The sequence below is a fragment of the Dipteris shenzhenensis genome, chromosome 24 (assembly GCF_047967505.1).
Source record: "Dipteris shenzhenensis isolate YYH24624 ecotype China chromosome 24, Dip_SZ_1.0, whole genome shotgun sequence".
Taxonomy (NCBI): Eukaryota; Viridiplantae; Streptophyta; class Polypodiopsida; order Gleicheniales; family Dipteridaceae; genus Dipteris; species Dipteris shenzhenensis.
The window spans coordinates 29045154-29060578 of NC_141619.1; the positions used below are offsets into that span (position 1 = coordinate 29045154).

Below are 15425 nucleotides of genomic sequence, written 5' to 3' on the forward strand. Positions count from 1 at the left end.
TGCTCTTCAATCAAGGCTATCACATTTTCAGTGTTCATGCTAATCCATGTGCATACTTTTTCCCTCTTATCTTTGCTTGCAGGTTCCTCCTGGTCTATATTTTGCTGTTATGCACTATTATATTCTGAACATAGAATGCAATGTTATGAGACATTACTTCAGCTTGCAAGGCGCTTCCTTAGCACCATCAGAAAGCTCTCAAGAAAGAAAGAAACAAAGGCGAGAGCAAATATGCAAGTAGTAATGCTATAATGATTTAATTAAAAGTCTACAACAATTGCATCTAACTATGTAACAGCCTCTCAGGCTCAGCCTACAAAGAATTGATTGAGTTGATAGTCTACAAAATACTAAATGAATGTTGTAGAATGTCCCTTCTCCACATGGGGATATTCATTTTGGTTTTTCAAAAAAATGAAGCTCTTGTAAGAAATCTACAATTAGACCTGCAGGGCTGCTCTCACAATTGTGCTACTGGCTGATCCCTCTGCGATTCTTGTAAGGACCACATCTTTGCATATATGCCTTTATTCTTTAGAAGATCTTGGTGCGTTCCTTCCTCTACTATCAACCCAGCATCCATAACCTGCAAACATCATGCCATTCACATCTTAACACAAGTAGAACCTCTTCACCTTACTAACTTCCTGTTATGCATAACAGGATACCCTCTCCATCTTCCAAAACAATAAAGTAGGAGGCTGGTATGTACTGGTCAGCTCCATGCTTATAAATCATCTAAACAACACAGGCACTTACATTCAAGAACCACAAATGAAACAAGACCTGTGTACTTTCAAAAAATAAATCCATGTTAAAGTGGGTACAAGATTAAAAGAAGATCTGATTGTAGCATTGATAGATACAAGGCAAGGTTGGTTGCCAAGGGCTATTCTCGGCAGAAGAGACATGTTGTTTCATTGGCTGCTCATTTTGGTTGGAAAGTACATTGGTTGGATATAAAAACGGCCTTTCTCAATGGCGACTTGCACGTAGAACTGTATGCGAGTCAGCCTGTTGGTTTTCAGATGCATGGTCTGGAACATGAAGTATGTAGACTCCTTTATGGGCTGAAACAAGCCCAACAGGCTTGGTATGAGGAAATTCATACAGTTTTGACCAATCAAATAGTCCAACTAAGAGTAACCATTATATCAAGAAAGACAAAAGGGTATGCTGAGTATCATCCTATATGTGGATGACAAGCTTCTCATGGGCACAAATGAAGAGAAAATTGCAGAATTCAAGGACCTTGAAGCTTCATTGAGATGTTTGATCTGGGTTTGTTACACTATTCGGGTATTCGATTCAAGTAATCAAATGAAGGCATTGTGCTCAAACAGTCAAAATACATTCAAGGACAAAGGTTCAATTTTCAGGACTGCAAGCCTATTTCAACTCCTATGGAGCCAGGTTTGAGGCCATCCATGCATGATGCAGGTTAACCTTTTGATGCTGTTGTATATAGTCAGGCTGTAGGATGCCTTATTTATCTCCGCAATACCCATCTAGATATTCAGTTCAGTGTGTCCCAATTGAGCAAGTATATACACACCAAAAGACAACATTGGTGTGCTGTAAAGTGTGTTTTCAGATATTTGCAGGGTACTCAATCTCTTGGTCAGCTCGCCAGCGAAAAGAATGGAAGGGTTTGTGTGTGTGGGGGGCGGGGGGAGGGATTTTGTTTTGCTGGGGACAGGTTGACTCTGACTTTGCATGCTTTCAGTAATACAGATTGGGCTGACTTGCATGGTTTTGTCATGTTAACACCTCTCATGCACTTCATTCTTGCAATCTCATTTCAGCTGAGCTGCAATTTTTTTGAGCTCTCTCCTTCTCCAAACTCTCACAACTCATCCTATGAAAACACAAAACACACAGTAATTTCGATCTCCACTCACAAGGTTGAAACCCATAAACTCCATCAAGCATAGGAGGGACTAGCTACCATGAGATCCTGACCACTGTCATCAGCGCCCAATGGGTGTAGACCATAGTATAAACATGTTCTCTCACACATACATATCCACGCACCAATAAATATTTGAGCATCCATTTATACAAAGGTCTTCATTTTGATTTTCTATCAACACCCTAAAGGTGAAGGACAAACTCAGTTGTGACAAAGGGTAGCACTAAAGGAGAAGGCTAATAAAAAAGCAGTCCACATTCTCTTCATTCAAGCTGCAACTGCTTGTGAAGACTATTCCTTCTCCAAGGGCTTCAAAAATAACCCTTCAGAAAGCAATCTTTCGATGTTACATGAAAATTCAAAGTGTTTGTTGTCCATTTATGTACATGACATCATTTCTTTGGTAATAAAACTAAAAAAATTGACAAAGTGACTTGGCCGACCAGGTTGACCTATTCAGTCCCCCCTACAAACCAGCCCTTGATTGGACTTACAAAAGGTTCATATCTAGCCCAAGAGTAGTTGTTATCCATTAGCCTATGATGCTCCAAAGTGGCCAAATTGGGCCCTCATGTACACTTCCACTCCCACCACTTTCCTACGTGTCATCTGTTGCCCCTCATATGAGGGCTCACAGGCGGGTCCATCATCTCCAACATAGAGGTAGGATCAAGAAATGCTACCACAAACTTTCCATATATGGACAAAGAATATCATTCATCATTTGCTATGATTAAAATTTCATAGTGCAGTATAAGTGGTCAAAATTTCAAAATTGAGAACATCCTCTAATTTAATCCAGATTTGATCATAGCTAGGTTGCAAATTGACCTTAATAAGATCATACCGGTACATACCCACTTTTTCTTTCTTACAAAAATAAGTACCTCTCATGAAGATTTGTGGGAATATGAATAAGCCCATCTTGGGATAGTCTTGGAGTTGTCTAGCTGACTTGGCTTCACTCTGTTTATGAACTTATAATGCTGCTTGAAGATGGGCCGAATCCTTAGCAATAATCCATTCTTATGGTCTAGAGCCCTACAATAGGATAGCCATGAGGTAACTGATAGAAATCCATCAGCATACTTTAATCCTTTTTATAAGTTATTCTTCATAACCAATGGTGAATTTTTATTAGAGAAAGATACTTCAAAATTTGTGAAATCTTGTAATCGTATGAATCCAAAGGTCTATGCTCGGATCCTTACATCTGGTATTGTCTCTTCAATAGTGACAAATATACAGGGCAATTTTCATAATCACCATACAAAAAGATGTACAAGAACTCCTTTCTTGCTACAAATGAAACCTTAACAAGCAAATAGACAAAGCACACTTTAGAAGTTTTGGCTACTACTCCTCGCTCCTCCTTCCTGCACACACCGGCCGCGAGAACCGTCACTTTCTCAAAAGACGAGCTGCAGCAGTTGCAAAAGGACTTGGAGCATGAATGTTCCACGACTCTCTTCGCACACATCCATGGCTCCCACCCCTCCACGTCACAAGCTAGAGAATGGATGCTTGTGGCGCTTCCTCAGGAGCTCGCCCCCCACCTTAAGGATGTTCGTTTGTTGGGACGAGGTTTCTTTGAGGTGTGCCTATATTCCCCGGATGTCACGAGAGACCTGCTACAGGCCGGGTTTCTATTTCTAGGCTACAAGAGGATTTTTTTGTTTCCCTTTCAACTGGGTTTTGACCCAGTTGAAGAGGACAAGCAAGGATCAGGTTCCCTGGTCTCCCCTCAGTTTATCACCAGCTTCTTTCAGTTATTGGCAAGAGGTTTGGTGTGGTAGCAGAGATCCCCCCTCTTCCTGGCGAACCCTCTTCGACTGCTGAGGCGGTCAAAATGGATGGGGTACCCAGGGTTAGGGTCAGTGTCCAAGACCCTAATATTTCAGATGACCACATCATGCTACAGCGACCCGATGGGTCTTTCTTCTGCCAGATATTTGAGGTTGCAGGTTGGCAGGACCAGTGCAGGATTTGCAGATCCTCGGGGCACTTCGCTAGAGATTGCCCAAAGAAGAAAAAGAGGCCCAGAAAGCAACCAGCTCGTACTAGCTTATGGCAGAGAGCAGGAGTAGGACCTACTGCTCCACAAGCACCGCCTCAGACACGGGCTCCCCCCCCTCCTAGGGCTACTCGAGTCCCTCCTACACCCCGCATCACCTCTGGCCCATGGTGGGTTCCGGTTGCTGTTAGGCCCTCTACTTCAAATCACACTTCCACCGCTTCGGAGGCGACCCCCTTGGAGCCTTGGGAGGATACTAGTGTTCAGGAGCCTTGTTCCACTCCACCCCAGGATCAGGATGTACCTTCCTCAGCAGCCCAGGTTGTTGGTACCTCGTCCGCAGCACTTCTTGATCAAGACCTAGTACAGGTGCCTCCTTCTATGGATAGAGGGAAAGGGGTCTTATATTCTCTCCCTGCTTCGGTAGGAATCCTTCATACCCCCTCTCCAGGATTGGCTCAGCAGAACTCCTTTTCCGCTCTGGAGGACCTCTCTGACCTCCCAGATGATGATTTTGTACCTTCCACTTTCGGAGAGCCAATTATCGGCATCCCTTTTGAGAGATCTTTCTCTCTCTCACCTGTGGACTTTCCTCCCCTTGAACCTCCTGTGTATGGCAGGAGGTCAGCTCTGGTGGAGGGTTCTTTTTCCGCCACCAGGTCGGGTAAGGTATTCCAACCCGCTTCCTCCCGCCGATCAGGATAGCTAGTTGGAATATACAGGGATTGGGCGGCATTCCTCATCGCCGTCGCAGACAGTTGATCAGGAATCAGCTCCATCCAGGAGTTTCAGGTGGTTCCCTATACATTCTTTTTCTTCAGGAACACAAAATGGATGTCAGAGATTGCTCCAAGTCATGTAAGCTAGTTTCAAGCCGGACTTTTTGGCTTCCTGCCTTGGAAACCAGAGGAGGTACATGCATATCGATTTCAGATTCTATTCTCCCTCTGATCATTGGACACGGTACCATAACCCTGTCCAAGGCCCAGTGGGTTTTACTTCCGACAAATTTTTGGTAGTTTTGTTCATTTCAGAGCCCCATATGAGAGGACGGTCTCACAGTATCAGGATCCTCGATGCCTTATACACGGATGAGACTCTCACAGAGGCAGTCTTGGAGATCTGGGTTTCTCACATGCAGGGGGGGTGGCCGGTCCTTCACATGTGGCCACAGCACTTGCCAGTATCAGTGACTTTTATCACTCTGGTGCTAGTGCTCGGCGAGGTGAGGTACTCAGGCGGGAGATTGGTATCCGTCGGCAGTTGGCAGCCTTATAGAGAGAAGATCAAAGATGACCATCAGATGCTTGGATACAGGAGCGCCTTGCTGCGGCAAGGGCTCACTTGCAGACATTGCTTGATTAGAGAGCAGAGTATGCCTTCCATGCACAGAGTCCTTTTGGATACAGATGGGAGGGAGAGTCAATAAACACTTTTTCTCTACACTTGGTCCCAGACATAGTAGAAAGAGTGTCAGGCAGCTTATTGACTCTGATGGCGTTTTGCAGTCTCATCCGGAGACCGCCATGCACTTAGCGACAGCTTTCTATGCCTGCCTTCTTTCTGCAGATCCTGACACACAGGCCAGAGATGTGGCTAGAGATGAAATTTGACAGAGTTTACCTGTGTTGGTCACACCAGAGATGATATGCTCACTTGATGCATGCTTTACCAACACAAAGTTCAAGATTGCTCTCTCCGCCCTTACTAAGGGCAAATGCCCTGGTTCCGATGGTCTTACTCCTTTTTTTACAGCCTTTTGGGATATGATAGGTGATCATATTACTTCAGCCTTGCAGGGCATTTGGGACTTAAGTGAGATGCCTGACTCACTGACCGAGGGACTCATTCACCTTATCCCGAAAGGTGGCAACAAGAATTTTGTATTCCATTGGAGACCCATCACTCTTTTAGGCACTCTATACAAAATCCTTGCCAAAGGCGATCAGCATCCGATTGCAGCCCCTTCTTCCAGGCCTAGGAGGATAGTACGAGTGAAGGTAATGCAGAGCAGTAGAACTACTCCTCTCTTTAGCATATGCATGAGAATGTCTCTTGATAGTATACTTGATGAGCATGGCAGACCACTGGGCACTTCCCATTATATGCAGTGGTCTAGATGGGAGAGAGGCCTTGCCTACACAGTAGGCACTTGAAAGGCATTTATCAGGCTACTTTTGAGGATCAGAGGCTACAGTCCATGAGTCACTTCAGAGGGGCAGCACGCAGGATTCAGCAGATAGATGCAGCCATCCCGATGGATTGGACAGTTGAGATGCCTATTACTTCCACCACTTGGATGGGAGCTTTTTCGAGGACAGTAGTTTCTCTACAGGTGATCGCTCTTCGAGGTCTCGGGGAAGATGCTCTGGTCTTTGACGTTGGGGATGGAGGTATACTCTCTAGATCCACAGATGATATTCTTCTAGAGGTTGCCTTTTAGCCTGTCAGGATTGCTGGTTTTGTGGACCATGGAGCGGGCTTGCAGTGGTACTTAGACCCCGACCCTCTGCTCTTGGCTCTATTGGCCGTGGGATCCTGGAGGTTGTGGTTATATGGAGGTGCACCTATCAGGTGCTTGCAGTGGGACCCAGGAGAGTGGGAGTGGATAGATCATAGGCACCGAGAGAGGGGGATTCCCTTCTTTCGTTTCACGATTGGTAATGCCAGGAGATTTCAGCTGAGCAGTAGAGGTTGGATTCCCTCCAGAGACCCCATTGGGATAGCTTCTTCATCACCGCAGATTTGCGTATGAATTTCTAGAGGAGGCTCTAGAAATCCCTCAGAAATAGAAAGATCACTCTTTTCTTTTGGCTTTCTATTCATGGAGGGATTGTAGTGAACCTGTGGAGATCACGATTTGGGGCTGATCCCACTTGCCCTCGATGTCATTTTGCAGAGGAGTCAGTGCGACATTGCCTTTGGGACTGCAATCAAGCGAGGACTATTTGGAAAGGAGTTGCTCAGATACTCAGCATTTTTCATACTTCCCCTTTCTTCATGACTTGGGGCTTGGTCGCATGGTTATTCCTTACTGGGCCCCAAGTGTTTTATGAGGGTGAACCTTCTTCTTAGGCACTCTCGATCCGCAGACAGGTGATAGAGCCCTGCTCTCTTCAGGATGTACCACATATTCCTTTCAGAGCTTCACATGTTTCAGTTGACACCTCTTGGGAGATTTTGGCTAGCATTTCCTCTTGGCACATTTGGAGAGCCAGATGCACAGAGGCCTTGGATGACACCCAGATACACCCATCATAGGTGTTCACGGGTATTTGGAGTGACATGGTTCACACTTTGATAGCCATATGGTCTAGCATGCAGGGCCCTTCACGGGCAGCCTCTTCTAGGAGGATTGTATTTCTTCGAGTTTGGAGGGGTTCTCCCTTTTTCTCGGAGGTTGCTATAGGATTGAGATGGCACTATCAGCCCCAATCCTTTCTTTTTGGCTCTTGAGCTCTTCATGCATTGCATGATGTATCCCGTATTCCCGTATGGATAATACTTTATAGAAGTCTCTTTTTTGCCCTAAAAAAAAAAGCTGTACTAAAAAGGCATCCCTGGAGGTTAGCAACTCAATTTATTTTTAATTGAGTAGAAGGTAATTTCAGAACACACTATAACGACAAAAAATAATATGTGCCATACCAGAATTCTGTCACAGTGCATTATTGTGGACAATCGATGGGCAACAAACACACAAGTTCGGCCTGCAGCTAACTCTTTCAGCGATTTCAGAATCCCTGCCTGTACATTGCAACCGATTGAAGGGAAAAGTTTCGACTGCAACCATCCAATCAGAAAAAAAGATATCATACAGATGAAATGAATGATTTATTTCATTGTTTACCTCTGTGCTTGAGTCGAGTGCACTTGTGGCCTCATCGCATATCAGCAATCTTGGAGCCTGGAAACGAAAAACCTTAGAGCGTGAAATTGGAAATAGACAAGCCATTGCTGTGACAAATTTCTTTAAATCATCACTTAGGGCACTGCTGGACACCAAAACCCCATAATGGAACAACAAGATAAACTGTAGTTAATGCAGGTAATTCAATTAGAAGTGTTCATACTGCATTACTGGATCCACTTTTTGTTGGGTTATTTTGCATTTGTTCTTGTGTGGCGGAGTTTCATAACCATATATTTGTTTTTGAATTCCCTCTTTGAAAACCTAGGACTTTATAGCTTGGGAGGACATTCATTTACATCTTTCTATATGTGTCCATTATGACAAAGATACAAAGATATAGAAGATAGGTACACACTTTTTTTTGTGTGAAAGAAACTTCCATTAAGAAGAATGTACATTCATACCTGACCCAAGGTGGGACAGCTACTAATCAGAACTATAAACCATACAAAAGACCAACAAACCATGTACATTCATAGGTGTTTAAAGTGGAACAGCTCAAAAGTAGAAACAATAATAAAAGACTTCCAGCTCGGCCAGAGTAAGATCTCCAAGGGAATGAGCATCCTGAAGAGACCGAAACAAAGAAGCTCAAAAATAGGGAAAGACATCCACCAAAGAGTGCTCATACAGTCGAATGTTACGAGCACAACACAAGGACCAAAGCAACCAAAAGCGACACCAGGGGAAGAAGTGATCAAAGTCTGGGATAGGAGTATGTCTGCCAAAGAGCCAAAACGACTTGCCAACAAGATACTGGGTAAATGAGCTTGAAATCTGTCATCAATCTGAAAAGAAAAGTACGACGCACCGGACAAGAAGGTAGGTACACACACACACACCTTTTTTTAGTGAAAATTTTGTAGCTTTATATTACAGAATCAATATCCCAAAACAGGATGTGGAAAAATACATCACGAGAAGATCTTAGTATAAGACAGATACACATCATGATCTATGTACTTAGTTTGTAAGCAATCATAGAAAGAGTGCTGCAAAGAGTGCCTAAAGAAAGAAAAAAGCGAAAAAGTAGGATCACCAAAGACTCTATGATTTCTATCCTTCCCTAGAGTCTAGAGTGCCCAGTAGCAAACCCAAACAAAAAATAGATCAAAATCTTGTCTAGGTGGGTGTATCCCAAAAACCCAGAAGAACTTTCCAAAGGTAGCATTTGGAAAGTTCTTTTGGATTTGTAGCATTTGGAAGCAAGCTCACAAACACTGCCCAAGGAAGCTTTAAAAATCAGTCATTTTCAGCCTTTGTCTTTGGAAGAAAGCACATCTTTATATCAGGCTAGACATTGCTTACAAAGCAATGATCACAGAAAAGTTACTAAATGGGAGACAAGAGCATGACAGAGGGCTTTCTTTGACAAAGGTTGCTACACACACACACACACACTTTTTTGGTGAAAATTTTGATGTTTTTATATTACAAGATAGCTTCCCCTGAATGGGGAGCTCAAGAGTACATCAGCTGAAAATTTCAGTATATGACTAGTATACATTGTAGTCTATGTAACGAGTTTGCAAGCAATCAAAGAGAGATTGCTGCAAAGATCATCTGGAAAAAAAAAAAAGTAAGAAAAATAGGATCACCAAAGACTCTATGGTTTCTATCTTTCCAGAGAGTCCAGAGTGCCCAGTAGCAAACGTAGGAAAAGAACAACTGAAATTCCGGCCGGCGAGGATAAATCCCGGAAAGCCAGAAAAACTTACCGAAGGTAGCATGCGGAAATCTCAATCGCAACCGCTGCCGAAGAAGGCCGAAGAAGTCACGGGTGTCGAGGCAATGCCAAAGAATATGAGACACAGACTCCCTCGGAGCCAAACAACGACGACAAATAGCAAGAGCAATATGCGGGCGTACACACACTTTTTTTTTTTGGTGAAAACACACACAAGTAGAGAAGAGAGAGACTTGGCATTCAGTAGGAAATCCAAGACTGTAACACAAAATGGCAAAGGTAGTTTGGTGACTTTCACACAAGTTAAAAATGGTCTCAAGAAGTGAATGCATGTGTATTGTGCACTCATATGGAGAAGCAATTACAAATCTCCTTTGCAAGGACCTTCCCAGCAACTACAATCTTCCATCAATAGTGGGGGGTGTCTTTAAAAGCCTCTAGCTCTAGCGAGCATACCAAAAAGCTCATGAGTTGTCCTTATCAGCAGAAAGTGGAACATACATGATCCCTCACTCATTGTGCATGCCCTCGTATCCCAAGAATAGGCCACCCATAGCAACAAACATCATCTCAATTCAGTGCATACCATGGCCATTTCTCCAAGAAACCCCCATGCAAGATATCCAAGCATCGTAAGACATACGCACATGGTTGTGAAGGAAACATGGGGGGAGAGAGAGAGAGAGAGAGAGAGAGAGAGAGAGAGAGAGGGGGGGGGGAGGGGGGGGGCGGGGGCTAGGGTGAGAGGAAATGATACTCAAATGAAGACATCATGAAAGGCTTTCATTCATTCATCAAGTATCATCAAGTATGAAGTGACAAGTGAAGTACAAGCCTTTATAGACTAGGCACACTTGCCCCAAAATGCTCTATATGTGGTAACCAGAAAATAATCCTTCAATCGGATATCTGCAATGATTAACTTTATACAGGGATGACTACTCACTTTGAGGAATGCTCTCGCTATGGCTACCCTTTGCTTCTCCCCTCCGCTAAGCTGTACACATGCTTTAAATTGTTAACAAAAAATGACTTGAAATTATACAGATAAATGTTTAACTGATAACATACACTGATCCTCTTTACAATGAACTGCATAGGCAATCACAAGGTCAGTTCAACATTAGTAAGAAGATTCACCCAAATCCAAAATATATCCTGGCACATCATGAAGAAACCTCTTTTGAAATTAAGAGATATGCATGGTATGGAGGCATGAGAGTCGCCCAGATAGAAAAACTGACATACAATGTGATGGGAGAGAGTTGCATGAAGGAAACAAAAGTTCAGGAAGATATATTGAGCAAAAGCAAGACATGAATGAAAGAAAAAATCATTTCGTACTAACATTGAAAAAATGGAATCTAATGGATTACCTTCACACATGAATCAAAGAAATAATCAGTTTCTTACTAACATTGAAAAAATGAGAATGAAGTTTAATGGACTATTTTCACACATTTAGAAATCAAAGACTCAATAGCAGCAGAAGAAAATGAATCGTGATAAATTACTGCCAAAGTTTAGGAAATAATTACTAATTAAGAGCACTCTGAATCAAGTCACCTGTGAATATAAGGCCTAGTAGAACATATCCTGTACTCAATTCACAGCCTTTGTAACCAGCAAGACAGATAGATGGGGAATTCCAATGCATCGGGTTTTCAGGTTGTGACATTTTCTTTAGTTTATTTGATTATGGCATAAAATGGCATCAAAAACCACCTCATTGTTGTTAAGGAAAAGATTCCAACAGGGATGCCATGTTTCCAGTAGTTTCAGTCAATGTACGTCTGTTGTTTTAAAGAAGTGAATAATAGCTTACAAAAGAAGTTCTACATATTACAAGGGCTAAAAACGATATTGGGATACCTTTAGTCCTCGCTCACCCACTTTTGTATTATAACCTTCCGGCATACGCATCACTGCATCATGTAGCCGCTGCAATTGTGGACCCAAAAACTCTCATTTTTGACAAGAAGCAGTTCACATCTTTTGAACATTCAACAAGCATTTCCAATACATTGCCCATTCTAAGTAAATCTTGTCTCTACTTCAAATGAGAGATGCTATAACTTACAGCTTGCTTAGCAGCCAACACTACTTGTGCTTCTGTTGCAGTTGGTCGGCTATAGGCTATATTATGAAAAATAGTATCGTTGAAAAGCACCTAAAGGTTTGCCAGCATTTTAGTAAGCTTGCAGTGAGAGAAGTCCGAAATAAAAACCAAACTTTTGCACATCCTAGAGGTTATAAACTTACAGTGTCTTGTGGCACAACAGCCACAACCCTTCGTAAGGAAGCCTGACAAGCATGCATTGCCGCAGTTGGAATATATAGCATGGAGATCCATGTACAAATCCAAAATCATGCCTTGTCAGTTCTACTTTGCCTTCTATCACTGTATTTATTAATATAACAATGGCTGTTATAACTGAAATGTTAGTCACGTGAGTAACCTATTTTGGATGAAAATTTGCACCAAGCATCAAACTTTGAGCTAATATCAATAACCTGAGTCAATGAGCGCAATTCTTGATCATCCATGAACAAAGCACCAGAATCTGGATCATAGAGCCGCAACAAAAGCTTAACAATTGTAGACTTTCCAGACCCAGAAGGTCCTACAATTGCTATACTTTGTCCTGGATCTGCAGCCAGAGATACCCCATTCAACACCTGCACAAAGAAATGTAGAACAAAACACTGGTCATAAAAACTGAACTTCCCCATTTCGATAGAAACAAAATCAACATAAAGCTTTCGGGAAGAGGGAAAGAAGGGGATTGGGGGGGCTCACTTTTCGCGAAGACTGGTAGCGATAATGAAGATTGTGTGCCCGTAATTTAACTCCTGGTCCATCATCCAACAATTCCACGTGGCCATCTTTTAAGCGAGGCTTTGTCCTGTCAAGGAAATTTAAAAGGGATTCAGAAAACACAGTAGACCAAGATCCACATTCACATCTTTAATACATTCTCCCTGCCAGCAGCAATGCATGTAAACTGGAGAAGCTATTGTGAAATCTCAAGTCCCTCTCATGGTAGAGGATAATATCCCAACAAAGGCAAACCAGGGGCAATGTGTGTAAGCAAGGGAAGGCTTAGGGATTTGTAGAATCGTGCCCTCTCCTGAACAAATGCAAGATGATGGGATCCAATTCCCAAGGAAGAAAAACATTAATCGCATAGGAAGAGAGGATCTCCTTAATGCTGGTAGAGGATGGGAGGGTGAGGGACTTGTCTTAGTTCTTAATACCAGCAACTCTATGAGGTATGACAGTAATGGTTTAAAATACCAAATACACAACAATGATCCGTCATCCTTTATTAATGTGAAATTCATATGCACAAGGTTCGAGGCCCAATTCTAACAATAGATAATCTTTCACTTTCAAAATTTTGTTCCTGCTATATTGTTGTAATGCATGGTCAGAGAAAGCAAGACGGATGTGGATGAAACCAGGCAATAGATTGAGGCAAACATGAACAGATCTTGTTGATGTTGATAGATGCAAGTACAACCTCATTTCATAGGCTGAGAGGCCTTCTCCTCTCTCACACTAACACCTCCTACAGGAGGCTACACAGAATCGTATGAAATCTAATCTAAGACACGTTCAGCTTGGACAAGTGGTCGACTTGCACAAGTGGGACAAGGACTGTTTACACTGAAAAAAGTGTAGGGATACTCACTCTAGGACTCTAGGAATCTCACACATAGGCTTCGATATGCACCGTGAGTCAATGATCTCCTCCGTAGACGGGGTAGCTTCTAATCGGTTGGTTGCATTATCTCTTTGAGCTTTTACAGCAATGTGCTGCTGAAGTAATGATGCATTGCGATTTCCTTGAGTCGGTAGCTCATGTTCTACAACTGCATCATCAATTGATGCTATGTTTTCTTCCCAACTAAAGATAAGAACAAGGAGAAAAGATGTGGTGGCACAAGTTACAACAAAGTTATGGCCTTCTAAGAGAGGCAGGACTCAAGCCATTCGAGGAAGATATGAGTTGTAAATGTATCTCCACGGCAGTGCACACAGGACAAGTAGAGAATTTTGCTCTCATCAATAGCTTGAGGACAAATGCACATCTCAAGGAGCATAGCTATACTGTCCGAGCGGCGTCATCTTCCAAGCAGGCCAACATTGAAGTACGTCAACACACACTTTTTTTTTGTGAAACCAGTAACTATAAAATTAACATGAAATCAATGTACATGACATTAGACTCCAAAGGAGAGCCTAATGAAAGAACTCAAAAACAGTGAGAAAACACTTCAAAGCTAGTAGCATCCAAGTCCTTCGCAGCATAACTATCATATAAAGATTGCTTGAGGGACATTCTGAAGAAAGCATATGCCTGAGGAAACTGTTGTCCCATCCTAAAATGCAATCTCTGTGTCCAAATAGTCCATAGTACCCAAAAGCGAGCCCAGTGAAAGAAAAGGAGGAATGGAGACATCTAAGATGAGAAGCATCCAAACATCCAGAAGAGTTTCCCGAATCTGATAGAGGGAAAACGGAGCCGTAGCAAATGAGAGACATGAGTGATCAATATTCGAGAGTGTGGGCAAGACCATAACAAATGGGGAACTGTCTCACGGTGATGAGAGCAATGGGAGCAGAAAGAGGAAGCAATACGACGTGTTTCCAATTTCACCCCAATGGAAAAAGCTCCCACTATACATCTCCAAAGGAAAAGCCTCTGTTTCAATGGCAATTTAGCTTTCCAAAATTTCCTGAGTTTTGATTGCCACCAAGATAAAGGCCTATCCAAATTCCAAAGAGTGTTGGCATGCTTATCAATCCATGGCAGTCGAAGAAGAAATCTGTAGACCATCGAGGATGTCAAATTATGCATTGAAAGTGAACAGGTAGCAGGAGACAAGGAAATCAGATTCCAGTCCAGTAATCTTTCCTGTACAAACAACGGAGGAACAAGAACAAATGGCTGCAACATAGTTGTAAGTATTCTCCAAATGGGCCTATGATGCAAACCCAAGGGGAATGTCCTCCAAGCTTGTGGAAATGAAAGCACATAATCATGTTGATCCACCACATCTCCGACAAATCTTACGTCAACACACACACATCTGAATGCGTATGTTATAATGTGTGTGTGTGCACGCATACATATACATATATACATGGATGTACACACACACACACACACACACCACACACTCTTTTTTTGTGAAATCCATTTATCATTATATTACAAAAAGTAGTCCCAAAGAAAGGAACATCCAATTACTAAAATTAAGAAGTTATATGACAATAAGGCAGGATAGTCAAGTTCCCGCACCTGATTGCCGGAGAGAATCCCGGAAGTAGTGATATATAACAAGGGGGGGATCACCAAAGACCCGATGATTGCTATCCTTCCATAGGGTCCAGAGTGCCCAGTAGCAAGCCCAGTAAAAGAATAAATCATATCCCTGCCTCCGAGGATGAAAGCCAAACAGCCAAAAAAGCTTGTTGAAGCAAGTACTCGGAAAACGAGCTTGAAGCCTTAGCTACGAGAGCAGTAAGAAGTCCCCACTCTCAATCCTAAGCGAGTTGCCTACAAGAGTAACCCTACCTTTCCAGAAGAGAATATGCTTCCAATCAAAAAGCATTCGTGAAACATAAGGGCAACCCTTTACTTTGCCATTAATGTGACCCAAAAGAAAGTCCCAATGTGTAAGGTTGCCAATGACCACAAGCTGTAGAAGAAGTATGATGCATCCTATAAATCCATGGTTGCTGATCCTGCATAAAATGCATCATCATTTTCCCCTTGTGAGCAAGAATATGCATGAATACTGAGAATATTCAGTCCCCCATGCATTCTAGGCAAGCAAAGGTGATCAACTGATATAAGCCTGGTGGTAGCGAGACCTCCAAAACAGCTCC

General features: G+C 42.7%; 1 protein-coding gene across 1 annotated transcript in view; it reads right to left on the reverse strand.

Annotated features, from left to right (window-relative positions):
* Window positions 1-302: 302 nt before the first annotated feature.
* LOC147886459 (ABC transporter B family member 23, mitochondrial-like) overlaps window positions 303-15425 on the reverse strand; it is a 94216-nt gene continuing 79093 nt past the window's right edge. Inside the window, exons 10-18 of the mRNA XM_087395650.1 lie at window positions 12327-12432; window positions 12041-12205; window positions 11789-11830; window positions 11607-11696; window positions 11399-11467; window positions 10473-10523; window positions 7777-7833; window positions 7575-7673; window positions 303-586 (exon numbers count right to left, since the gene is read on the reverse strand). Coding sequence (XP_087251776.1) covers window positions 461-586; window positions 7575-7673; window positions 7777-7833; window positions 10473-10523; window positions 11399-11467; window positions 11607-11696; window positions 11789-11830; window positions 12041-12205; window positions 12327-12432 — 805 coding nt within the window. The 3' untranslated portion in view covers window positions 303-460. The remainder of the gene's footprint in view (window positions 587-7574; window positions 7674-7776; window positions 7834-10472; window positions 10524-11398; window positions 11468-11606; window positions 11697-11788; window positions 11831-12040; window positions 12206-12326; window positions 12433-15425) is intronic.